The sequence below is a fragment of the Sminthopsis crassicaudata genome, chromosome 1 (assembly GCF_048593235.1).
Source record: "Sminthopsis crassicaudata isolate SCR6 chromosome 1, ASM4859323v1, whole genome shotgun sequence".
In the NCBI taxonomy this organism is placed as follows: Eukaryota; Metazoa; Chordata; class Mammalia; order Dasyuromorphia; family Dasyuridae; genus Sminthopsis; species Sminthopsis crassicaudata.
In genome coordinates, this window is record NC_133617.1 from 260,696,900 (window position 1) to 260,723,371 (window position 26,472).

Genomic DNA, 26,472 nt, shown 5'->3' on the forward strand with positions numbered 1-26,472 from the left:
TTCTTTTTATTGCTTACCATACATGATTATTTTGAAGTAAATGCTCTGCAAATGTGAAATAATTTTATAAATATGAATTGTAATTATTACTATTGCAGTGCATATATAGTGTTATTTTACACACTAGGATTTTACTCATATTAGTAGAGAGGGAGGTAGGGCAAGTCTTCACTTGTGGCACAGGATTAAATTCCAGGCATAGAGAAACTCAAGAAAGCCCATGCAATGTACTGTGACTATTTTCCTTTATCTATGGGATATGTATATATGTATATGAATATATACAAATCACACACATACAATAGAGAAAACTTATCTATGGTGGATTTAGATTCATTTTTTTCTTCCTATATATTCATACTGTTTTCATACATATTTCTTTGTAAGTTTACAAAGTGACCACAGGTAATTCCATAGAGTGAGTGAGTTCTCAGGACCAGCCTATTCATTATTTGACTATGAACTCTCCAGTCTGAGCCCATTGTTCATGAAGAACAGAACTCTGAATTCTTTATTACGTTTCTTCCAGACCATTACTACCACCTCCAGATAATCACATAGTCAAGCTTAGCACACTAAATTCATTTTATGTATGATGGAGAGCAAAACAGAATAGAAAGAAGGCAAATATAATACTTAATGAGGAAGGGATCTGATCATCACAGAAGAACATAGCAGGTACTGATTTTCTGACTACAAGGAAGAGGAAGAGCTTGCTATTTAGATCCTGGAAAGAGGACAATTCATCAAGACTTTTTCTTTTTTATTGAAGGCTTGGGGAACAGAGAAATTCTCTGAGGGAACTGTCGCACTCAAACTAGATTCAGTTTACTGCCCAAGGTCCATATTCCTTTATCCCTTATACCCATGGGAATTAGTGGTCTTTCTATATTAAAATCTGGATGGAAGGCACACAAGTTGGGGGTTTGGGAACCACTACCATACAATATGTTCTGTCTTCAAATAGAATGTACCTACTTCTCTCAAATTCTACACCTTTTCCTATTTCTTTTGCATTTTCCCCAGAATGTTCTGTGAACCAAATCAAGTATCCCACACACATAGCTTTCTAAAGTTCTCTCCACATCATTTAGTATTTTGATTTTGGCATTGTTGTATTTCACAAGGCAATACTACAGTCCTTTAATATTGAAAGATCAGTCCATAAGATTGATTGAAGGATTTTTGGTTGAGTTGATTGATTGATTGAAGGATTGAAGGAATAGCATATGTTGTTTAGTCCAACTCTTATACCAATCATGAAACCTATGAACCACATAGTTAATATGCCACTCAACTTGAAGGCCTCCATTCATTGGGAACTCATTACCTTATGAGTAGCTCAATCTATTTTTTAAACTTTTAATTTCAAGATTTTTAATTTGTCTTTATAGTTAGTTGAAATCTCTTCTTATAATTTCTAAAAACTGCTACTAGCTCTTTCCTCAGATCAAGTTTCCTCTTTTCTTCCATTCCTCCTTCAAATATTTGAAAACAACTACTATCTCTATCCAAAAGTTCTCTTACTTGAGTTAGAAAATCATTTGACCAGTCCTTATATGAACTAGATCTTTAATGCCCTCACCATTCCTGTTGCCTTCTCTGGAATCTATTTTGTTTGTCAGTTAATGTCCTAAATTTGTTGAGAAGTAGATACTGTATTCCAAATGAGGACTTAAAACAGAATAGATTTATTTTAGATTAAATTCTGTTAATGCATTAACTTTTTTTTTTTAACATCAGTGACTAATAGTTAGGATTTAAGTTTTTTCCCTTCAAAATGTCTTTGTAGCCCCAATTTTCCCTCTATTTTATTTGTTTTGTTGATTTTTAAGCCTGTCACATATTTTGTTTGTGGTTTTGATTTTTAAGTTAAGAGGATGATTTTGTATTTCTCCCAATTAAATTATTTCAACTGATTAACTTCAGCTCAACATTCCATCTAATTTAGGTTTTTTTTCTCCCTTTTAGAATAGGAGGGTTAGGTATTCTTATTAATTTTCTCAGCTATCCTTTCCACTTTTAGGTCTCCAATCAATTTGAAAAGTTTGCCATATGTAGGTCATTCAAGACATTTTAAAAAATTGTTGAACAAAATGGGGACAAAAATAGAGTCCTGAGGCAATTCACTAGAGGTTTCCTGCTAGGTTGACAGTGATTCATCAATAAGTAATGCATTTCAGGTCTAGTTACATCATGATTTCTAAATCTACCTAACTGTTGTCCCAAGTCCACTTATTTCCAATTGAAGTGAAAATTGGTCTATAAAATCTTTTAATTATAATATTACAGTAATGGTTGAATGTAAGTGGAACAAAAACATGGTCTTGATTATGATTCACTTATATTTCCATTTATATAGTTGACCAGTAGTTCTCTATTTTTAGAGCACATAGGACAACAGATGACATAAAATATGGCCAAGTATAAAAAAGAATACTTTCTTAAAAACTGTGAAATACATATGAATTCATGTAATATTTATGAAATGAGGTCTGTAGATTATTTTTGAATTCTAAAGTTCATTTTTCAATAATTATATGCAGCAATTGAATGAGTTAATGAAGTTCATTGTGTGTAAGCACTGACTTTTTATTAACCTATAAAATAATAAGGAAAACAGTTTTTCTTTCCTTGGTCATGATAGGACCTAGTCTTGTGATTTCATTAGTATAGGGATCTCCCTAATGTGGAAACTTCTCTTCTTCACCTTGTGAATATAAGGAACTCCTGTACAATTTAACTTTTTTTTAGAAAGTTGCTTGGGACTATGAGAGATTAAGTGACTTGCTCATAGCTGGTATATGTGGGAGACAGAAATGAAACCCATCCTTTCCTGACCCCAAGCAAACTTCTGTGTATTCTTTTGCTTTAATAAACTAGTTAAACTAGTGAAGTTGTTATATCAGAAAAAGCACTGCCAAAAGAATCAGAGTACCTGCTGTCTGCTGTCTGTATGGCACTCAGCAAGTAACTTGAGCTTCCCTATGTTACTCCCTAGAAACTCAGTTTCCTTATTTGTGAAATGAAAGGTATGGACTAGATAGCTTATGAGGTTCTTATATAGATCAAAATTTGTGAGATATTAGAGTAGATGTGAGATTCAGAACAGTTTTTCCTTCTCCCAAAATGTTGACTTGAAGTGTTGCCATTGGCACAGATAAATAGACCAATCTAATTGTTAGAAATAATTTTTAAAAACATGGAACTTTATCATTTAGAAATTGAATTGATGCAACATAAAGAGCTGGCCTTAGAACCATGAAGACTCAGAACCAATTCCTACATAAGATACCTGGTGTCTTTACTTTACTTATATATGCTATGCATGCATATACATATATTTAGCCTGTATATTTCTTTAGAAAACTCCTTGAGATTTAAGTTGCAGAGATAGTGCCAGCCCACATTGGTAGAGGGAGTTTCCATACTAGAGATTTCCCTAAGCCATTGAAATGATGAACAGGTCAAATAATTATTCTTAAGTTTAAAGATATTTTTATTTATGTGATCACATAAAAGGAAAACAATAGGTTGGATGGACTTCAAAAATTGCAAAACTCCTTTAATGGCCCCAAGGTTCTCTAAAAAAAGATTCATAATTTTAATATAATTATAATAAAACTTAAAAATTAATTGATAAAAATTTCAATTGTTATTGTTTAGTTGAAAGGCAAGCAGCACAACAATCTTAAATGGATAATTAATACAACAAAGGGCAAAACAAAAGGGTATGCAGGTAGAAGTAGGCTGCAACATGTGACCAGTATGGAACTTGAAAGAATAGGAATAAAAGACATCATCATGAAAACTGATGATCAGAAGAAAAAATGGGCTAACCATGTGTCTAACAAAAGTAAATAATGGCCAATGCTTCACTCAAGTTGTTCATTGCTATCATTGGAATATCAGAAAAAAAGTCACAGAAATCTTTAGCATGTTGCACTTACCCCTTATGGTATACTTATGGAAAAATAGGAGCAGGAAGTCTACAGAATGGGCTATGCTAGATGGGCTGTGATCTTCGTTGCAAGAAGAAACATCCAAATAATTGAAATCAGAAGTTCTCTTAAGGGTCTGACTAAATTGCTGTGTGTATGCCTAGTTTCCAAGACTAATGTAAATGAGAAATTTAGTCATACCTGAAAAAATTCAGTTTAAATTTGGGTAGTAGCTTTAAAATATGCAATTTTGAAACCCAATATCAATAACAATAATATCACTGGACATTTTAATGATGAGTAAAAAATTTTCTGAGAAAAAATTACAATAATCTGAAGCTTAAGTACAATATTACTAATAGATTGGCAGATATGATGAAATTGATGAGAATTAATAAAACAATAAATGATTTATCTACTATTTTCAAATGTCATGTAGTATGGTGACAAAATGGTCTAAATGATTATCCTCAATGAACTTTACAGCAGTGAAAGAAGACAGAAAGAATCCTCATAAGAGAATTTTTCAGTTAGGGTGATGCTGTTAGACAAGAAAGTTAGAATACTTTTCTTTAAATTATCTAGAATACAATTGGAAAAAATGAGACTTCTGTAAAGAATAACTACTAAGTTATTTACATCATTTTTCCACCATCTCCTTTAGGTCTCATGTGGAGAAATTGAAGCAGATATGGCAAAGAAGATTGAACTATGGTTAAAAATAATTCCTCTCTACCATTTTCCTTTCCCTCCTTCTGTGTGTTTTGTATGAAGCAAACTTAACACTGGACAGCCGTTCGGGGGTGGGTAAAGAGAATTTGGACTAAATGACTAAATGAGTCTTTCCTCTTCCTTCTATTTTTTTTTTCATTTTTGGTCTTTTAGTCCTTCCTGGATGGTTGAGTGGTTGGCAACTAGTGAGATTTAATCTGCTTCTTTCATCCATCTGGTCTCTTTTATGTCACCCACACATACACCCATATATCCACCTACACATAGGCTGTGTCTTACAAAAACACAGTGAAGTAGAGAATTGAGGAAATTATCTGAATAATCCAGGCCAATAACTAGTTTCATCCAAATTATCTAAACAATTAGAATAAAAATATTTTTGATATATCATCTTGATTATTGCTTCACTCCTCATTCAAAATTTAAAAATATATATGAGAATCAGTGAGGATTGAAAATCTGATTCTCTGTGCAATTTTATAAACAAATCTGTAACTCTTGATATTGTGAAACTGGTGTCCATTTTAAAATAATTTCAATTAATACAAAATAATGCAATAGATTACTTTCCCCCACAGTGCCATCAAAATTTCATTTTAAGAGTTCCATAGTGAAATAAAGGAACATAGTGAATGAGACTGAATTAATCTCATAATCTTGTTTACATATCATTCATACTTACACAAATACCGAAAATGCTTCCGTGGTTTTTATTATCCTTTCACTCAATGAAAAGTATTAGAGGTCTCCAAACACATCAAGAGATAGACTATGTGATATTATGGAAATAGCACTGCATTCAAATTGATTGTTTTCATTCAGTTGTATTTTAGTCTTGTCTGACTAAATGATACCATTTGGGATTTTCTTAGCCAAAATACTGCAGTTGTTTGCCATTTCCACTTCATTTTATAGACAAACTGAGACACACAGAGTTGTGTCTTGCTCAGAGCCACCCAGCTTGTAAGTGTAGGTTAGGTTTGAATTTAAGAAGATTAAGGCTCAGAACTCTATGCATTGCTCCACTGACATTCAAAACCTGGTACCTGAAAGGATAGAGACCTTGATCTCAGCCCAGATGCAACTTACCACTGCTATGACTATGAGAAAATTATTTAAGCTGGAGGAGCATCTGTTTCTTCACCTATATAATGGCCATAACCATCATATAGATGCTTTCTAAGCTTTCTTCCACTTCTAAAGCCTGTGGTGCTAAGAGAGCACTTACAAAAAAGGTGATATTGGAAGAGAAAAATTCTTTATAGGGAGTTCCATATACTGATGACTTCTCAGGTCTAGTTCCTTTTTTTTTTTTTTTTTTAGTTGCAGTCCCAACTCATTGATCTTCTCTTTTTCTTTTTAATTCGAGTAAGCATATAGAGATATAAAATTTCCCCTAAGAACTGCATTGGCTGTGTATCATAAATTTTGGTATGGTGTTTCATTATTGTCATTCTCTTAGACGAAATTGTCAATTTTTCTATTAGTTGTTCTTTCACACACTCATTCTTTAGGATTGGATTATTTAATTTCCAATTAATTTTTGGACTATTTTTCTCTCAGCCCTTTATTACTTATAATTTTTATTGATTCATGATAAGAAAAGGATGTACTTATTGTTTTTGCCTTTCTGCATTTGATTTTGAGATTTTCATGCTCTAATAATACATGGTCAATTTTTGTATAGGTTCCATGTGCCATTGAGAAAAATGTATATTCCTTTTTGTTCCCATCCACTTTTCTCCAAGGTCTATAATATCTAACTTTTCTAAAATTCTATTTAGCGCCTTAATTTTTTCTTGTTTATTTTGTTTTTGGATTTATATAGTTCTGATAGAGGGAGCTTGAGATTCCCCAATAGTTTTGCTGTCTATTTCTTCTTGCAACTTTCTTAACTTCTCTTCTGGCTGAGTTTATCCCAGTTTATATGCACTATTATAATTAGATCATTTACAGTATACTGAGTATAAACCAATTATTGTATCATTAGGGAACCATTATTTGTTGTCAGAGTAAATCAATCATACTGAACTAGAGAACTATTAATTACCATGATAAACTAAATATCTCTTGTCTTATCAATTCCACTGACTTAACACCTTGTAAGAATCCTTGTTTCAAGTACAGAGTTCTGGCTCATAACAGTTTTGCATAGTTGATTCTAGGTTGAAGTCCAAGCTCTTCTGCCCTCCAAAAATCATATTCCAAAAAAATATATCATATTTGAAGTGGTAGTTGCTAGAACCTGAATAATCCTAATTATGACTCCTCAATATTTGAATTGTTTCTTTTTGACTCCTTATAGTATTTTCTTCTTAATTTGATAATTCTGGAATTTAGCTACAATATTCCTTGGAGTTTTCATTTTAGGGTCTCTTTTGGTAGACTTTTTCAATAGCTATATTGCCTTCTGGTTCTAGGATATCAGGTCAGTTTTCCTTGATGATTTCAAGAAAGACATTGTGCAGGGTTGTTGGTTTTTTTTTTTTTTTTTTTTTTTTTTTTTTTTGTTTTGTTTTGTTTTGTTTTGTTTTGTTTTTGTTTTGTTTTGTTTTTTAATCATGATTTTCAGGTAATCCAACAATTCTTAGATTGTATCTCCTTGATCTATTTTCCAGATTTGTTGTTTTTCCATTGAGGTATTTTACATGTTCTTCTATTTTTTTCTCTTTTTTTGGTTTTGCTTGACTGATTCTTGATGTCATTGAGTTATTCACTTCTATTTGTCCAGTTTTAATTTTTAGTGAATTATTTTCTTCAGTTAGCTTTTTTTTTTTTTCCTTCTTTTGCATTTGGTCACGTGGACTTATAAAGGAGTTGTTTCCTTCATTTTTTTTCCCCATCATCAATTTTATTTTTAAGGAATTTTTTTTTCTTTTTCCATTTTTCCAAATCTATTTTTTAAGAAGTGATTTTCTTCAGTTTATATATTTTCCAAGTTACCAAATATATTTTTAAGGCATTTTCTTCAGACAAGATTTCTTTTCCAAACTCTCCTGCAAAGCTTTCATTTCCTAATTTTTCTTTTAACTCTCTTTTAAGATCATTTTTCAATTATCTCAAGAGAACCTTTTGAGTTGGAGACCAACTCATATCCTGTTCTGAGGCTTCATCTGGAGGTGTTTTGCCTTTATTGTCCTCCGGGTTTGAAATCTGTTCTTCTCTATCTTTATAATAGCTATTTATGGTCATAGATCTTTTTTGCTTTTTTTACTCACTTTAAAAAGGTTGAGGTCTGCTCCCAGGGCACAGAAGAAATTATCCCAAGCTTCCTCTTACACTGCCCTGCAGACTTCTTCCTCAACTGGATGGGTTTGACCAAATCCTACTAGTTATTCTGAGCAGGGCTCACTATTTGCCTTTTATATTAGTCTTGGACTTCTCACAGCTAGTTTACTATCCACTAATTTCTGAACCAGGACAGAGTAGCTACTACCATTGCTGTATTTTGGCTAAGAGTCTCTCACTATATCCCCCTGTTAGTACCCTGGATCTCTCTGCCCTATGCCTGCTCTGAGCCAATCTCCCCAAAATCTCCCCACACTCAATTGAGACAGACCTTTCCTGATGTCTTTCCAAGATATCTTTTGCTTATAAATTTAAGAGGTTTTGCTCCCTCAGTCCTGTATTTATGCTTTAATTTCTTATCCATTCTGTTGACAATTTTGATACCCTAATTTCTCCCCTAGAGCTGATCTTTGTTGTTGTTGTTTTTTTTTTTTTCACCAGCTTTTGCCTTTCTACTTCCCTCCATTTGTCAGTGTTTGGTGATCATAGAATCTAGGTACCCATTCCTTCAAAGACAGGAGATACATTAATTGAAAACCTGCCACTATCAAAAAAGATTTTAACTCTTCAACTCTCATGCACTAATGTCAGGGACCAAAAAATGGGCATAAACTGGTATCTTCTGAGTTTTTTTGTTTTAAAAATGATTGGCACTAATGTGTGAGATGTGGAAATAGAGGGAGGTTGGCAGTAGCCTAGTAAAGTAAAGTGACTGGTTGAGAGTTTGTTGTTATTTATTCTTAATTCTTGAAAAGGACCATGACATCAGGGAGATGATGACATGACATGCAAATAAATTGGATTGAAATGAAGAAGAGCTGTGCAAAGTCACCAGCCACACTTTTTCTTTCAAAGCCATTTGGGTCCAGTGGCAAGATGTAAGTCAAACTAACTAGAGATAGCCATGGTTACAATAGGAAACCTTGCTCTTCTTAAGCTAAGGTTTTCAACAGTTCTCACTTTGATTGAGACAATGCACATTCAGTGCTCAAGCCTAGGTAAGAAGTGAGGCAAAGGATAGCCTATTTTCCCTTGTTAATATATATATATATTCCTCTGGGTGGGGAAGATCCTCAAAGTTTCTGGCCAAACCAGAAACAATTGATATTTACATTTGCTCTGAGCCTATCAGGGATGGAACAATGACCAAGCAGGGCTTAACCTGGAACCTGTAGTTGGTCAATCAATGAGAGCCAGAGTGATTTGGATTTAAGGAATGGTCCTAGTCCATAAATTCCAAGATATTTTGTGAGATTTCAGCTATGAAAATTAATATTTCTTTGTACAAAGCACCTGCAGATAAGAGTATGGTGCTCTCTGTAAACAGAGGGAAGTGAAGGAAAAGAAGAAAGAAAAGAAAGAGCTGTGTTGTTCAACTGTCCAATTCCAACTGGGTCCCTAGTGGGGCAGATTCTCACCTATTTCTGCTCACAGGGTGGTCAGAAAAACAAAACAAAAGAACTCTCAAGGTCCCTCTTAAGGACTTTAAGATTGATTTGTGAAATAGGAAACACTGGCACAGGACTGCACATTATAACGTGCCCTCATCAGAGAAGGTACTGTGCTTTATGAGCAAAACAGAATTGAATTAGCCCAAAAGAAATGTGAGATTTACAACATTAGAGAAGCTACTCCAAATATTCATATGGACTATTTGTGTCTGACCTGTAGCTGAGTACTCCAAGCTTATATTGGTCTGATCAGCCATAGTTGGACACATTGCATCTCGACTCTAACATAGTGATGCCATTTTGGTAATGAAGGACAACAACCAATTAACAAATGCTCTCCTACTCACAGAGGTTCTTATCTGTCCTTTGCTCTTGATGATGACTGTGACATTAGGTAGGTGAAACCATGTCATTCAAGTATATGACATTTAAGTGAGGAAAGGCTATTCAAAGTCACCAGTCTCACTTTCTCTTTTGGAGCCAACTGGGTCCAATGGGAAGATAATTTGTTTTAGAGTTTATGGCTCTTTTTAATAGCACAAATCTCTAACTCCTGACTCTTCAGTTCTTTATCAGGTCAGAACCAAGTTTTCCAGGTTAGAGAGAGAAAAATATTCTCCAGCTTTCTCACAAAGAGAAACTGTGATTTTATTTATGTAAGGAACTTCCAGATGAAGAAATTCCCTTTACCACTTCAGGCCAGCACTCTTGTCTGTAACATATTGTCTTAGAGTGTTCTCTAGGTAGTTAAGTAGCTTTCCCAGTGGCACACAGTCAGTGAGTACCTTGAACTCAGGCCTTTCTGATTCCAAAGCTGGCTGTCTATCCATCTATATATCCTATAGTATAAATTCTGAATTTCATTGATCTATGCCTAGAAAGTTTCTTGGAGTTTGAAAATTCTGGAATAGTATATCTTCTTGTACACCTAGATCCTTTCTCCCTGTCCCTTATGTTTCCTGATGGCTAAATCATACAATTATAGATTTAGCTGTAGATGACCAAATACCAGATTCAAATACCCTTCAATATAACTCCATTTTATGGAGGAGAAAATTGAACCTGTGTCCATTAAGTATTGTCTTTTGAACCAAAGGCCTTGTCTTTTTCCATTTTATCATATTGAAATTCCTGTCTGCTATATTTACCCAGTACAAGTTGATGATGACTTTTGCACAGGAATCAGGGCATTTAATTAGCATGAAAAGTGTATCTCTTTGATGGGTGGGATTTGAGCTTGTTTAATTCATAGAATTATTGTGAATACTAAATAAGATAGCATGTGAAGTGCTTTGCAAGTTGAAAGTGTTAGATAATTGCTAGCTATTATCTCAGATTGAAGATAGGGAAATATGAGGAAATCCATGATCTAGAAAGAAAAAGCTTGGTGAAAAATATTTGAATAAGAATTAAGGAGGAAGGGGGGAGAAATAACAATAATATTGAAATAGGTATTTAGGATGGATCATGCATTTAAAAGGATGAAATGGATGAGGAGTTAATGAATTAAATCAATAACATGGAATAAAGGATTTTAGGGTGATGGTGGATTTCAACTAGTTGGATATATGATGAACTTGTATCCAATAAAGTAAAGCAGTCAGTAAATAGACTTACATTAATAAAAATTTCATCCATCATAATTCATAAGGAGAAAGGTTTTCTAGATGAAACTCTAATCAATAGGTAGAAACTACTTACTAAATTAGGAATGATGGGAATTTTTGGTGGAAATGAAAATTTCATCTTGAAGATTGCAGTATAAGAGAAAGTGAGTCATAATGTGGTATACACCTTAGATAGGGAAGGGAGAGAGAACCAGATTTCTGACATGCAAGTGAATTGGATTTAGGTGAGAGAGGGATGTGTCAGGTCATCTGCCTCACTTCTTCTCCAGAGCCATCTGGGTCCAGTGAAAGATATATATCAAGATGACTAGAGAGGGCCCTGATTGCAGTAGGAGACTTTAGCCTTTTTTAAGCTAAGGTCTTCAACAGGTCTCAGATTGGTTGAGGCTATACTCATTCAATGATTAAGTCCTCTTTCATCTAGTCCAAAAAAATCTAAATAAATGAATTATATATTAATAAGACATTTGAAAGTGTTGCATTATATATTCTTATGGACAAGAGGGAGATGTGTGTGGGCTGATTCACACAATGGAGTCATATAATAAATGCATTTAGGGGCATAGAAATAGCAACAGGATCTGTAATTTAATTGATTTAGGTTACTTTAAGATGTGGAAACTTCCCTACCAGTATATCTTATGTTTTCTTTTCAATTTATCTTAGATAATAGTACAGGGCACTGTATTATTAATATTAAGTGATTCATCCAGGATCTTAACAATCAGTATATACTGGTACTGGTATGTACTTAGGCTAAATCTAAGTCTTCTGAATCTTGAGCTCCTGTTCCACTACATTAGAGGCTTCCTCATAAATTTATGTGAAATAAAGTGCTCTAAACAGTGCTCTAAATATAGCTCTTTAAACAAAGAAAGAGACAGAGTCAGACAGAGACACACATACACAGAATGTTTTACCAATTTATATGCTGAATTTAGAACCTAATCTCCATATAAAGGGCTGAATCTTTTAGGTAGCTTTGAAACATGGTTGAACTATCAGACTCAAAGATACTTAATTGACTAGTTCATATCAACTTGGAAGGATGACTCTACAAGAACATCTGCCTAGTCCTATGCTATGAAATAGTTTATAAAAAAATCAATTTGGATAAAAGCCTCATTGATTTCAATGATATGCTTACCAAATTTGCTAGTGAGAGACACCTCTTCACAAACTAATACTATTTAAAAAAAATTTAAACATTAATGTAAAATTCTAGTGCTTTGCAAACATCTCATTTTATCCTTTTAATAATTCTGGGGGTAAATTATTATTAACTTCATTTTACAAATGAGAAAACTGTGTCTGAGAGAGATTAAGTGATTTGCCTAGTATCACATAGTTAATGTCTAAGATTTGCTTTGAACTCAGATTTTCTTAACTCCATATTCAACACTCTTTATGAAACTTTCCCCTTATTGCTTTGTGCCCCAAATGATCTTTTGTTCATCTATATCTCAAAGTTATCCTTGATTCTTCCTTGGTTGCTATCCACTTTATTCTAACAGTCTCATTCCAGTTGTCCTACCTGTGTTCTCTCCCTCTGGCAAACCATGCTTTGTTCTGATTATTATGGTTCTTTGAAAAATATGTTGATGACCTCCTATTATTTTTCAAATTATATCCTTCAAGTTCATCCTCTAATTTTCAAAGCACTTTACCATCTGTAGCCTATTTTTTTGCACCATATCCCTGGCTGTCACCTTTGTCCCCAGTCAAACCCAATATCCCCTAAATGCCACTTTGATATAATACTTCTTTGATATTGCTCCTACTGTTCCCCAACTCTGATATTAGTCACAACCCTCTTCTCTATTAAAATTATGCCTAATAATTAAGGCAGAGCCCCAATGAGATTTTCTTAATGAAGTATTTCTTGATGGCCCTTTTTATTTCCTATCCATAATGTTCTTTCTTCCTCTGATCTGATCATCATAGAACTCCAGTTAGCCCTGATTATATATATGTGTGTGTATATATACATATATATATATGCCATTCTACAACAAATCACAAGAATTTAAGTGCTTGCTTTTTTTTCCCTCACTGTGCCAAGAGCTGAGGAGAAAATGGAAGACAGACAATAAATTTATCAACAGTTAACAAGCATTTCTTAAATGCTTACTATGTGACAGACACTATGCTAATTCCAAATGCAAGCCAAAAGAAAGACAGTCTCTTCTCTCAAAGAGCTTACATTGTAAGGGGGGAAGATGACATAAAATAAACACACAAAATACAGTGTATGTATCAGAGGTAATTTAGATGAGGAAGATCCTAGTAGTCAAAAGGATGAGGCAACCTGGGAAAGGTCTTGGTTGAATGTGGCAGTAGAGCTGAATCTTGAAAGAAGCCAGTTATTTATACATGTGTAAGCTCTAGAAGAACTTTTCCATTCTGTCATTTATATGGTTTTTCTGTTATTTACTTTTCATCAGGTCAGCACCTTCAGCCTGAGGGCTGTGGACCTAGGCATGGTTCGAAAAGTGCTTATAGAACACAGTGTCACTGGCTATGGTGCTGGATGCTATCTAGACCGAATCACCATTCAGGAATCTGGGATAAGAAACAAAGAATATGCCTTTTCTTGCCAGCAGTGGTTAGACAGTGAAGTTGGTGACAGACAGATGGAAAGGAAATTGAAGCTTCTTGGATATATCCGAAAAGAGCTACTGCCGGATGATATTCAGGGTGAGAAATCATCACATTATACACATAGATCTTTTCTTAAAGGAATTATAATTTCTGTAATGCACATACACACACACCTTTTTCTTTTTGTGAAATTTATCTTTTATGTATTTGAAAAATTATTTGAAAAATTATATTTAGCATTTAATGATAATATTATTCCATAAACATTCTATTTGTTGTTCAGTCATTTTCAGTCATGCCATACTTCTCATGATGCTATTTGAGGCGTTCTTGGCAAACTCGCTGGAGTGGTTTCTTTCTCTTTCTTTCTCTAGGTCATTTTAAAGATGAGGAAACTAAAGGAAACAGGGTTAAGTGACTTGCTCAGGGTCACATAGTAAGGGCCTGAATCTGCATTTGAAATAAAAAAGGATGAGTCTTCCTGACTTTAGACTATCACTCTATGTCACTTAGCTGCCCTGTTCTGTTTATAATTTGCACTAAGAAGAAAGAAAATAGAGATGGAAGGTAGAGCGTCAGATGGTGAATGGAAAAGAGAATAACTTGAATACTGGAAAAATATCCAAATTTTTCATTCTCTTGATTCTACAGCTAATGATCTTTCATAGGATCATAGATTTAATAGATTTTAAGTTGAAAAGAACTTAAGAGACTAGTCTAATACTCCCAATTATAGGTAAAGAAATTGAGGCTTGGAAATGTTACCTGATTTGTCCATGCTTACTAGCTAGTAAGAGTCAGTGGCAGAATTTGAACCTAGGTGTTTCTTTTTAATATACTTCCTCTCTCAAACAGACATTTGAAGGGATTTGGCCCCTTTTGCCATCAAAATTTGGACCCATCTATCTTTCACCCTTCCTAGATATAACCATCTCTAGATCAGTTTTCTTAGTTGGGACTTAACACAATTTCACAGAAGACTGTTAACTAATGCATTTCAATCTGTGATATTTTAGCACAGCCACACATTATTCAGCATGTGATTACAAGTTAAAGTGTTAAAAAGAATCAGATCAAGGCATTAAAAAAACCCAGCTCCTAAAGAAACTATAATAAATTCAGGATCCTAGGTCTTAACGACTGAGACTCTTGTCAGTTTCATTAGTAATTAATAATGAGGAAACCTATACATAGCTCCTTAGGTAATTAGAGAGTTCCCCACTAAAGGTAACAGATAGGTTTTCAACACACACATACACACACACAAATGCATGCTGTCACTTTTTTAATAAGCTAAAGAATGTATACTTAAAACACATAGAGTGGCCTATTGTTCCTTACATCTATATATATGGTACTCCTTTTATACCTTTACAACCTGTATAACTCATTCAAATTGTGTTATAAATCCTCAATAATGATCCAACTAATACATTGAAGGTCTCCTATTAAACCATTTGTGTTATCTATCTGTTATATCTCATTTTCACTTCATGAGTAACCACCTCTTTTTTTTCTAGTCATATATTTCCTCAAATATATTCTTTATAACATTTCACACCTAAAACCTGTCACTGATAATGTATTACAGATTATTGCTGCCTAGAATATTCCATTACCTTTCAAGTATATAGTTTTAATTCTTCAATATCATTATTTTCTAGAATCAATAGCTAAATTATACCATTATGGGAATGTTGCTTTAAAAAGATGGATTTATTTATCTGTGAACTTAGTATCATTTAATATACTATGTGATTTCCTAAATTTGATCCTTTGATTCCTCCTTCTATTCCATGGTAGAACTTCACTCTTCATGTTTCTAACAATAATAGCATAAGAAATAAGTGTTGATGAATTAGTGTGATTGACTTTTTGTCTATCCAACTGAATTCCAAAAGATGGACAATAAGTTTATTTGCTTTATTTTAAAAATCTGTATGGTTAAGTCACTGCCATTCTCATTACTATGTTTTTCTAAAGAATATTTTCAATATTCCACATCATAATGCAATTAAACCACTGTCAAAAAGAAACAGTTGGAGTGTTTTGTCAGCATCAGGAAACAAGTCTCATATTACCTTAAGATGCTGCTTTTGGCAAACATATATTTGTTGAAGATCTATTTATGTTTATGTTATCTATATCTAATGCTATGTTTATATTATCTATATTTATATTATCACCATGACCCCCACTGCCTGGTTACATATCATCCTCCTGAAGGTTCTCTGGTACCATTAAAGGAAGTTAAGAGTGTTTCTGTTAATGACTTCAACCTCTACTAGTGGTCATGCCCAGTATAGCACCTCAGATCCATTTATCCACTTAAGAGTCAGATTAGATTTTGCAAAGAAATATTTACTTCAACAATGTAATAACAGATTCGCGGAGCCAAGATGGCGGAGAAGATACACGCGACTCTGTGAGCGTCCTTATTCCCTCACAACCAATTAGATAAATTCAGCCTCAAAAATAGCGCTGGACTGATAGAAACCACAAGGACTGGAAGCACTACTTACCAGCTGAAGAGAATCTGGAGTTTCAACAAGAAAGGTCAGTCCCCAGGAAAGGAAAAAAAAAAAAGAGGTCAGCACAGACGGTTGGGTGGTGGCACACTGCTCCGATCGCACTGAGGAGGGCTCTGGAATCAGAGAAGCCACTGAGATTGAAGAATCTGGCACAGCCTGTGCCATAACCTCTGCTTATAAAACAGCAGTTCAGAAGAGAAATCAAGCCACTTTAAAATTTTAAAACCAGATTAGATCTTCCCCTGTCCCGGAGGTGACTCAGCAGATCTCAGCACTGTGGGTGTGGCCGACCTAGGCTGTCCAGGCTTTCACCTGGGAGTAGTTAAGAGATTGAGAAGTGGGCTGAAACGGCCCAAGGAAACACAGTGCCTTGCTTGGCTGGAGGCTGTGGAACTCAGCCCCGGGAAGTCCCAGAGAAGTGGAACCTTTGAACTAGGGACCGCAGTTTCAGGGCAGACACTTCCAGTTTGAGCGCAGGGGCTTTTCACGTCACCTGCTGCTGACATCCACGCCCCACCGGAACGCATAGGCTGGGCTTTGTGTCGCCTTTACTGTTCAGTCTCAAACCTCAGGGAAGCCACTAGGACACATAGTGCTGCCCTCAAAGCACAGCAGTGCTGATCACCTGTGAGGCACTTCCAGGGAGGGGGTGGGGAACTCTCTCCCAGAGCTCTCTCTTAGCTCAGGCTCAGGAGCCGCTGCATCCATCCGGTCTGGGAGGAAGCTGGTAAAGAAATAAATAAATAATTTCCTACCCCAGGGACAGACCCCAAAAGATTTTTTAATCATGAGTAAGAAGCCAAAAAGAACCATTGACTCATTCTACACAGAGAAAGAGCAGGTATCCAACCCCGAGGAAGTTAACAGCAGAGAGTCAGCAGATAACCTAAAGGGGAACAATTCCTGCCCCCCATCACATAAATCTCTCCTCGAAGAGACTATTAAAAAGTTAAGAGAGTTTGAAGAAAAATGGGGAAAGGAAAGGGAAGCTATGATAGAGAATAACAACGTTCTGAAATTGGAGTTGGAAAAAATAAAGAATTCACAGGAGATGCAGGGAAATAAAATTTGTGAATTAGAAAAGGTTAAAAAATCACAGGAAAGTAGGATTTCTGAATTGGAAAAGATAAAATAGTCTCAAGAAAATAGAATTTCTGAATTGGAAAAAGAAAATAATTCTCAAAAAAATTAGGGTAATGGAAAAAAATTCAATAGAGCAAAATAATTCATTTAAAAACAAAATTGGTCATTTACAAAAAGAACTAAAAACTGTGAAAGAAGAAAATAACTCCTTAAAATTCAGGATGGAACAAATAGAAATGAATGATTCACTGAGAACCCAAGAATCAGTCAAACAAAACAAACAAAAACGAAAAGCTGGGGAATAACGTCAAATACTTACTGGGAAAATCTATAGACCTGGAAAATAGATCTAGGAGAGATAATCTGCGGATCATTGGACTTTCCGAAAACTACGACCAAAAAAAGAGCCTAGATTCTATTTTACAGGAAATTATCAAAGAGAACTGTCCAGAGATAATAGAAACAGAAGGGAAAGTAGATGTCGAAAGAATTCATCGAACTCCTTCTGAAACAGACCCTAAAAAAAGAACCCCATGGAATATTGTGGCTAAGCTGCAGAATTACCACACAAAGGAGAAAATCTTGCAAGCAGCTAGAAAAAAACAATTTAAATACCAAGGTGCCACAATAAGGGTCACACAAGATCTGGCTGCCTCCACATTAAAAGATAGAAGGGCCTGGAACCTGATATTCCGTAAGGCAAAAGATCAAGGATTACAACCAAGAATGAACTACCCAGCTAAGTTTAGCATCTTTTTCCATGGAAGAAGATGGTCATTCAATGAAATAGAGGAATTCTATATGTTTCTAAGAAAAAAACTAGACTTAAACAAAAAAATTGATCTACATCCACAAGACTGAAGAGAAACAGAAAAAGGTACACAGAACCCTTGAGAACTGTAACTCTGTTGTGGGTATATAAAAAGTATGCATGGATAATTTGATTCTACTGATATAAAAGAAAAAAAGGGGGGGTGTAGTAAAGGGAAGGGGGTAGTTTCAGAAAAAGGGGAAGGAGTGATAAAAAGAAGGAAACTACATCCCAGGAAGAGGCATAGAAAATACACCATGTCTGAGGGAATTTAGTGAGGGGGAGAATCATTGTGTGAATCTTACTCTCATCAGAAAAGGCTCAAAGAGTAAATAATTGACATATTTGTTTTTCAGAGAATTTTATCTCACCTCATTAAAAGGGGGGAGAGGAAAAGGGAAAAGGAAAAGGAGAATAAGGGAAGGGACTTGGAGGGAGGGGGGAGGGATACTAAAAAAAGGGAGGGCTGCGCATCACAAGGGGGGTCTATGAATTAAATATCAGGGAAGAAGTTCAGGGGGGTCAAGGGAAAAAGCATATTGTGGGGATAATATGATGGCAGGAAATACAGATTTAGTAATTTTAACTGTAAATGTGAATGGGATGAACGCTCCCATCAAACGGAGACAGATAGCAGACTGGATCAAAAATCAGAACCCTACAATATGTTGTTTACAGGGAAACACTTAAAGCAGGGAGATACATACAGAGTAAAGGTAAAAAGTTGGAGCAGAACCTATTATGCTTCAGGTAAAGCAAAAAAAGCAGGGGTAGCTATCCTTATCTCAGATCAAGCAAAAGCAGAAGTTGATCTAGTTAAAAAAGATAAGGAAGGAAACTATATCCTGCTGAAAGGTAGCATAAATAATGAAGCCATATCATTACTAAACATATATGCACCAAGTGGTATAGCATCTAACTTTCTAAAGGAAAAGTTAAGAGAATTGCAAGAAGAAATAGACAGTAAAACTATAATAGTGGGAGATCTCAACCTTGCACTCTCAGATTTAGACAAATCAAACTACAAAACAAATAAGAAAGAAATTAAAAAAGTAAATAGAACATTAGAAAAACTAGGTATGATAGACCTTTGGAGAAAACTGAATGGCAATAGAAAGGAATACACTTTCTTCTCAGCAGTTCATGGATCCTATACAAAAATTGACCATATATTAGGACATAAAGATCTCAAAATTAAATGTAGGAAGGCAGAAATAATAAATGTCTTCTTCTCAGATCACAATGCGATAAAAGCTACATTCAGTAAGAAGTTAGGGGTAAATAGACCAAAAAGTAATTGGAAAATGAACAATCTCATCTTAAAGAATGACTGGATAAAACAGCACATTATAGAAACAATTAATAATTTCACCCAAGATAATGACAATGATGAGACATCATACCAAAATCTGTGGGATGCAGCTAAAGCAGTAATAAGGGGAAATTTTATATCTTTAGAGGCTTATTTGAAGAAAATAGAGAAAGAGAAGATTAATGAATTGGGCTTGCAACTTAAAAAGCTAGAAAAAGACCAAATTAAAAACCCCCAACCAAAAATTAAACTTGAAATACAAAAATTAAAAGGAGAAATCAATAATATTGAAAGTAAAAAAAACTATTGAATTAATAAATAAATTCAAGAGTTGGTTTTATGAAAAAGCCAATAAAATAGATAAACCTTTGGTAAATCTGATCAGAAAAAAGAAAGAGGAAAATCAAATTGATAGTCTTACAAATGAAAAGGGGGATCTTTCCACCAATGAAGAGGAAATTAGAGAAATAATGAGTTACTTTGCCCAACTTTATGCCAATAAATTTGATAACTTAAGTGAAATGGATGACTTCCTCCAAAAATATAGGCTCCCTAGATTAACAGAGGAGGAGATAAATTGCTTAAATAGTCCCATTTCAGAAAAAGAAATAGAACAAGCTATTAATCAACTCCCCAGGAAAAAATCCCCAGGACCAGATGGATTCACATGTGAATTCTACCAAACATTTAAAGAACAATTAGCCCCAATGCTATATAAACTATTTGAAAAAATAGGGGATGAAGGAGCCTACCAAACTCCTTTTATGACACAGACATGGTACTGATACCTAAACCAGGTCGATCGAAAACTGAGAAAGAAAATTATAGACCAATTTCCTTAATGAATATTGATGCTAAAATCTTAAATAAGATATTAGCAAAAAGACTTCAGAAAATCATCTCGAGGATAATACACTATGATCAAGTAGGATTTATACCAGGAATGCAGGGCTGGTTTAATATTAGGAAAACTATTAATACAATTGACCATATTAATAATCAAATTAATAAAAACCATATGATCATCTCAATAGATGCAGAAAAAGCATTTGACAAAATCCAACATCCATTCCTACTAAAAACTCTTGAAAGTATAGGAATAAATGGACTATTCCTTAGAATAATCAGGAGCATATATTTAAGACCGTCAGTAAGTATAATATGCAATAGAAATAAACTGCAACCTTTCCCAGTAAGATCAGGAGTGAAACAAGTTTGCCCACTATCACCATTACTATTCAATATAGTACTAGAAATGCTAGCCTTGGCAATAAGAGCCGAGAAAGAGATTCAAGGAATTAGAGTAGGAAATGAGGAAATCAAACTATCACTCTTTGCAGATGACATGATGGTATACTTAGAGAACCCCAAAGACTCTGCTAAAAAGCTATTAGAAATAATTCAGAATTTCAGCAAGGTGGCAGGATACAAAATAAATCCACATAAATCCTCAGCATTTTTGTATATCACCAACAAAATGCAACAGCAAGAGATACAAAGAGAAATTCCATTCCAAACAAATGTTGAGAGTATAAAGTATTTGGGAATCCATCTACCAAAGAAAAGTCAGGAATTATATGAGAAAAATTACAAAACACTTGCCACAAAAATAAAGTCAGATTTAAATAATTTGAAAGACATTCAGTGCTCTTGGATAGGCCGAGCAAATATAATAAAGATGACAATACTCCCCAAACTAATCTATTTATTTAGTGCTATACCAATCAGACTCCCAAGAAACTATTTTAATGACCTAGAAAAAATAACAACAAAATTCATATGGAAGAATAAAAGGTCGAGAATTGCAAGGGAACTAATGAAAAAAAAGTCAGAGGAAGGTGGTCTAAGTGTACCTGATCTAAAGCTATATTATATAGCAGCAGTCACCAAAACCATTCGGTATTGGCTAAGAAATAGACTGGTAGATCAGTGGAACAGATTAGATACAAAGGACAAAAAAGGGTACAACTATAACAATCTAATCTTTAACAAACCCAAAGATACCAACATTAGGGATAAAAATTCATTATTTGGAAAAAACTTTTGGGAAAACTGGAAATTAGTATGGCAGAAATTAGATATGGATCCACACTTAACACCATATACCAAGATAAGATCAAAATGGGTCCATGATTTAGGCATAAAGAATGAGATAATAAATAGATTAGAGAAACAGAAAATAGTCTACCTCTCAGACCTGTGGAGGAGGAAGGAATTTATGACCAGAGGAGAACTAGAGATCATTATTGATCACAAAATAGAAGATTTTGATTACATCAAACTAAAAAGTTTCTGTACAAACAATACTAATGCAAACAAGATTAGAAAGGAAGTAACAAATTGGGAAAATATTTTTAAAAGTAAAGGTTCTGACAAAGGTCTCATTTCCAAAATATATAGAGAACTGACCCTAATTTATAAGAAACCAAACCATTTTCCAATTGATAAATGGTCAAAGGATATGAACAGACAATTCTCAGATGATGAAATTGAAACTATATCCACTCATATGAAAGAGTGTTCCAAATCACTACAGATCAAAGAAATGCAAATTAAGACAACTATGAGATACCACTACATACCTCTCAGATTGGCTAAGATGACAGGAACAAATAATAATGAATGTTGGAGGGGATGTGGGAAAACTGGGACACTAACACATTGTTGGTGGAGTTGTGAAAGAATCCAGCCATTCTGGAGAGCAATTTGGAACTATGCCCAAAAAGTTATCAAACTGTGCATACCCTTTGACCCAGCATTGCTGCTATTGGGCTTATATCCCAAAGAAATACTAAAGAGCAGAAAGGGACCTGTATGTGCCAAAATGTTTGTGGCAGCTCTTTTTGTTGTAGCTAGAAAATGGAAGATGAATGGATGTCCATCAGTTGGAGAATGGTTGGGTAAATTATGGTAGATGAAGGTTATGGAATATTATTGCTCTGTAAGAAATGACCAGCAGGAGGAATACAGAGAGGCTTGGAGAGACTTACATCAACTGATGCTGAGTGAAATGAGCAGAACCAGAAGATCACTATACACTTATAACAACAATACTGTATGAGGATGTATTCTGATGGAAGTGGAAATCTTCAACATAAAGAAGATCCAACTCACTTCCAGTTGATCAATGAAAGACAGAGGTAGCTACACCCAGAGAAGGAACACTGGGAAGTGAATGTAAATTGTTAGCACTACTGTCTGTCTGCCCAGGTTACTTGTACCTTCAGAATCTAATGCTTATTGTGCAACAAGAAAATGGTATTTACACACATATATTGTATCTAGGTTATATTGTAACACATGTAAAATGTGGGATTGCCTGTCATCGGGGGGAGGGAGTAGAGGAAAGGGGGGGGATAATTTGGAAAAATGAATACAAGGGATAATATTATAAATAAAATAAAATAAAATAAATGTTAGCAATTTTAAAAATGTAATAACAAATATGTGATTAGGTTGGCTAAATTTCTTTTGATAATAGCTTTTTATTTTGCAAAATACATGCAAAGATAATTTTTAGTATTCACTCTTGCAAAACCTTATATTCTATATTTTCCCCCTATCTCTCCTCCCCCCAATCCCCTAAATAGTAAATAATTGAATAAGTTAAACTGTGCAATTCTTCTAAATGTATTTCCACATTTATCATGCTGTATAAAAAAATCAGATCAAAAAGGGAAAAAAAAGAGGAAAAAACCCAAGAAAACAATAGCAACAACAAAAAAAGGTGAAAATAATGGTTGTAATCCATATTCACTCCCTATATTCCTCTCTCTGAATGCAGATGATTCTTTATTGATATTGGCCTGAATCACTTTATTGCTGAAAAGGCACAACTCTATCATAGTTTATCACACATAATCTTGTTATTGCTATGTACAGTGTTCTTTTGGTTCTACTCACTTCACTCAGCATCAGTTCGTTTAAGTCTTTCCAGCCTTTCTGAAATCACCCTGCTGATCATTTCTTACATAACAATAACATTCAAAACATTCATATGCCATAACTGGTTTGGCCATTCTCCAACTGATGGTCATCCATTCATTTTCCATTTCCTTGCCACTACAAAAAGGGTGGCTACAACCAATTTTTGGTTACATACTACATATGGGTACTTTTCCCTTTGTTATTATTTCTTTGTGACTTGTTGAGACGTTGCTACATCAAACATTGCTACGGTTTGATAGACATTTCAGCATGGTTCCAAATTGCTCTCCAAAATGATTGGATCAGTGTATAACTCCATCAACCATGTATTAGTGTCCCAGTTTTTCTACCTCTCTTCCAGCATTTATTATTATCTTTTCCTGTCATCTTACTTAGCTAAGTTTTTAAAAAGCACAGTTCTAAGTGTAAACACCTCCTTGGGATTTAGTTCCAACTACCTGACTTCTCAGACCTTTCTTAACAGGGTGCTTAGCTGTCATTCAGTATGGAATCTTGTCTCCAAGGCTGCCATGGCTCCAACTCCTGTTTTTGGTTGGGATTAAAGCCTGCATATAGAAACTGAAATGAACAAATAAAACATAACAAGAGAAATACCTTTGGCTCATTTCTTTTTTTTTTTTTTTTTTTTATTATTTTTTTTTTATTTTATATATATATATATATTTTATAATATTATCCCCTTGTATTCAGTTTTTCCAAATTACCCCCCCTCCCTCTATTCCCTCCCCCCGACGACAGGCAATACCATACATTTTACATGTGTTACAATATAGTCTAGGTACATTACATGTGTGCGAATATCATTTTCTTGTTGCACAATAAACATTAGAATCCGAAGGTACATGCAACCTGGGCAGACAGATATTAGTGCTAACAATTTTCATTCCGACTCCCAGTGTTTCTTCTCTGGGTGCAGCTACCCCTGTCCATCATTGATCAACTGGAAGTGAGTTGGATCTTCTTTATGTTGAAGATTTCCACTTCCATCAGAATACATCCCCATACAGTATTGTTGTTGAAGTGTACAGTGATCTTCTGGTTCTGCTCATTTCACTCAGCATCAGTTGATTTAAGTCTCTCCAGGCCTCTTTATATTCCTCCTGCTGGTCATTTCTTACCGAGCAATAATATTCCATAACCTTCATATACCACAATTTACCTAACCATTCTCCAACTGATGGACATCCATTCATCTTCCAGTTTCTAGCTACAACAAAAAGAGCTGCCACAAACATTTTGGCACATATATGTCTCTTTCCGCTCTTTAGTATTTCTTTGGGATATAATCCCAGTAGTAGCGCTGCTGGGTCAAAGGGTATGCACAGTTTGATAACTTTTTGGGCATAATTCCAGATTGCTCTCCAGAATGGCTGGATTCTTTCACAACTCCACCAGCAATGTATTAGTGTCCCAGTTTTCCCACATCCCCTCCAACATTCATCATTATTTGTTCCACCTTTGGCTCATTTCATGGAGACACTATTAAAAAAGATGAGAGAGACAGAGAGAGACAAAGAAAGAGAGAGAAAGACAGACAGACAAACAGAGAGAAACTAAGAGAGATAGAAACAGAGGCAGAGAGACAGAGAGACACAGAGAGAGAGAGAGAGAGACAGAGACAGAGACAGAGACAGAGACAGACAGAGACAGAGAGACAGCGACAGAGAGAGACAGACAGACAGACAAACAGAGACAGAGACAGAGACAGAGAAAGAAAAGGCATCTTCCCCTTGTATTTTGCCAATTCCAGAAAGAGAATTAGACTATCCCAGCCTGTCAGTTTTTAAAACACAATTTGTTTCAGGTATCTAGCCAGCTGAAGAAAGTTATTCCTGTCCACACAGTAGGGAAATTGAGGATCTCTTCTTCCAGAAGCAGAATAACTCTGTGTTAGAAGATCTAAGGATGCTCCAAGCAAGAGTACAATACATATATCTCCCTGCTTAGTAGTCATTGTTAATTCACAATGAATCATTAAACAAAAGTAATCTCATTAGGTGCTTTTTTTCCCTAAAATTTCTTATGTAATTCCAGTATGTATGTGAGATATCTTTTTACATAAGAATTGACTTTAAGGTTGCATTTTTCTCATGTTATCAAATATGATCTGAAAGTAAATAATCAGTTTGTAAAAGAGAAGATGGATTTATATTCCCTTGAATCTTATCTCCCATGTGACTATAAAGATATGGTTTCTGGATAAGAAATCTGTTTCCTTATTATTTTCATCAAGGATGCTCTATGATCATAAATCGTTTTTATATTTTATATTATGAGAAATCACAGTAGTTGATAGCTATTGTAGCTTCCTAGTTGCTCCTTTGTCATTAATTCTCATAAAAATATCACTTGCAATAATTACTATCCTTTTTGATTCTTCATGTCTTTAAAATAGCTTTAGAACTATTCCTTCAGTCACTAGCAGGCATTTCATTTCCAATGCAGACATTTTTCTAGGAATATTTAATCAGATATAGTTATTATTCCCAACTTCTTTAGAGCCCTTACCACTTTTCTCCCCTGATTAGAGCCAGCTGTTACCATGGAAAACAATGAGAATAGTGGCAGTAGAAGCCATCTCAAAAACACTCTCTATATAAGTGTCCCTCACAAGTTTATTCTGCACCCTCTCCCCTCCCCATCTATTATCTTTCCTTTGCTGATCTCATCCACTTCCCTGCTCTGTGGACCTAATCATACTATTTCATTGGTCACCTCTGTTCCAATAGCTTCCCACATCTCTGTGTTGAAAAATTGGTTTCAAGAAACACTTTCATGGGACACTTAATCACATCATTTTAAAGTGATCATGATGACTGTAAGTGAACACATCATCTGAAGATTACAGTCCAACATCTGTTACAGGGAATTAAGCAGAAGAAAAATTCTGTGAAGAACTTGATGAGATTCTCCAAATTAAATGCAATTTGATGCTTGGTCACTTGAATATGAAATATAGCACAGAGAAAGATGCAAAAAAAAGTTTATTGGAAAAGATATTTCAGACTCAAGGAATGAAAGAAGCCAAAGGCTTATTGGCTATTCAGAATTTCCAAATCTTGAAGAAAACAGAAAATGCTGAAAGTGATTGATAACTCCAAATGATACAACAAAACATCTAATTCTTGATTATAATTCTTGATAAA

General features: G+C 34.6%; 1 protein-coding gene across 3 annotated transcripts in view; it reads left to right on the forward strand.

Moving 5' to 3' along the window:
• The window catches only part of LOC141549101 (lipoxygenase homology domain-containing protein 1-like), a 598,160-nt gene that overhangs the window by 532,600 nt on the left and 39,088 nt on the right, over positions 1 to 26,472 (forward strand). For all 3 annotated transcript variants that reach the window (XM_074278423.1, XM_074278432.1, XM_074278441.1), the window contains exon 45: positions 13,485 to 13,737. In XM_074278423.1, coding sequence (XP_074134524.1) covers positions 13,485 to 13,737 — 253 coding nt within the window. The remainder of the gene's footprint in view (positions 1 to 13,484; positions 13,738 to 26,472) is intronic.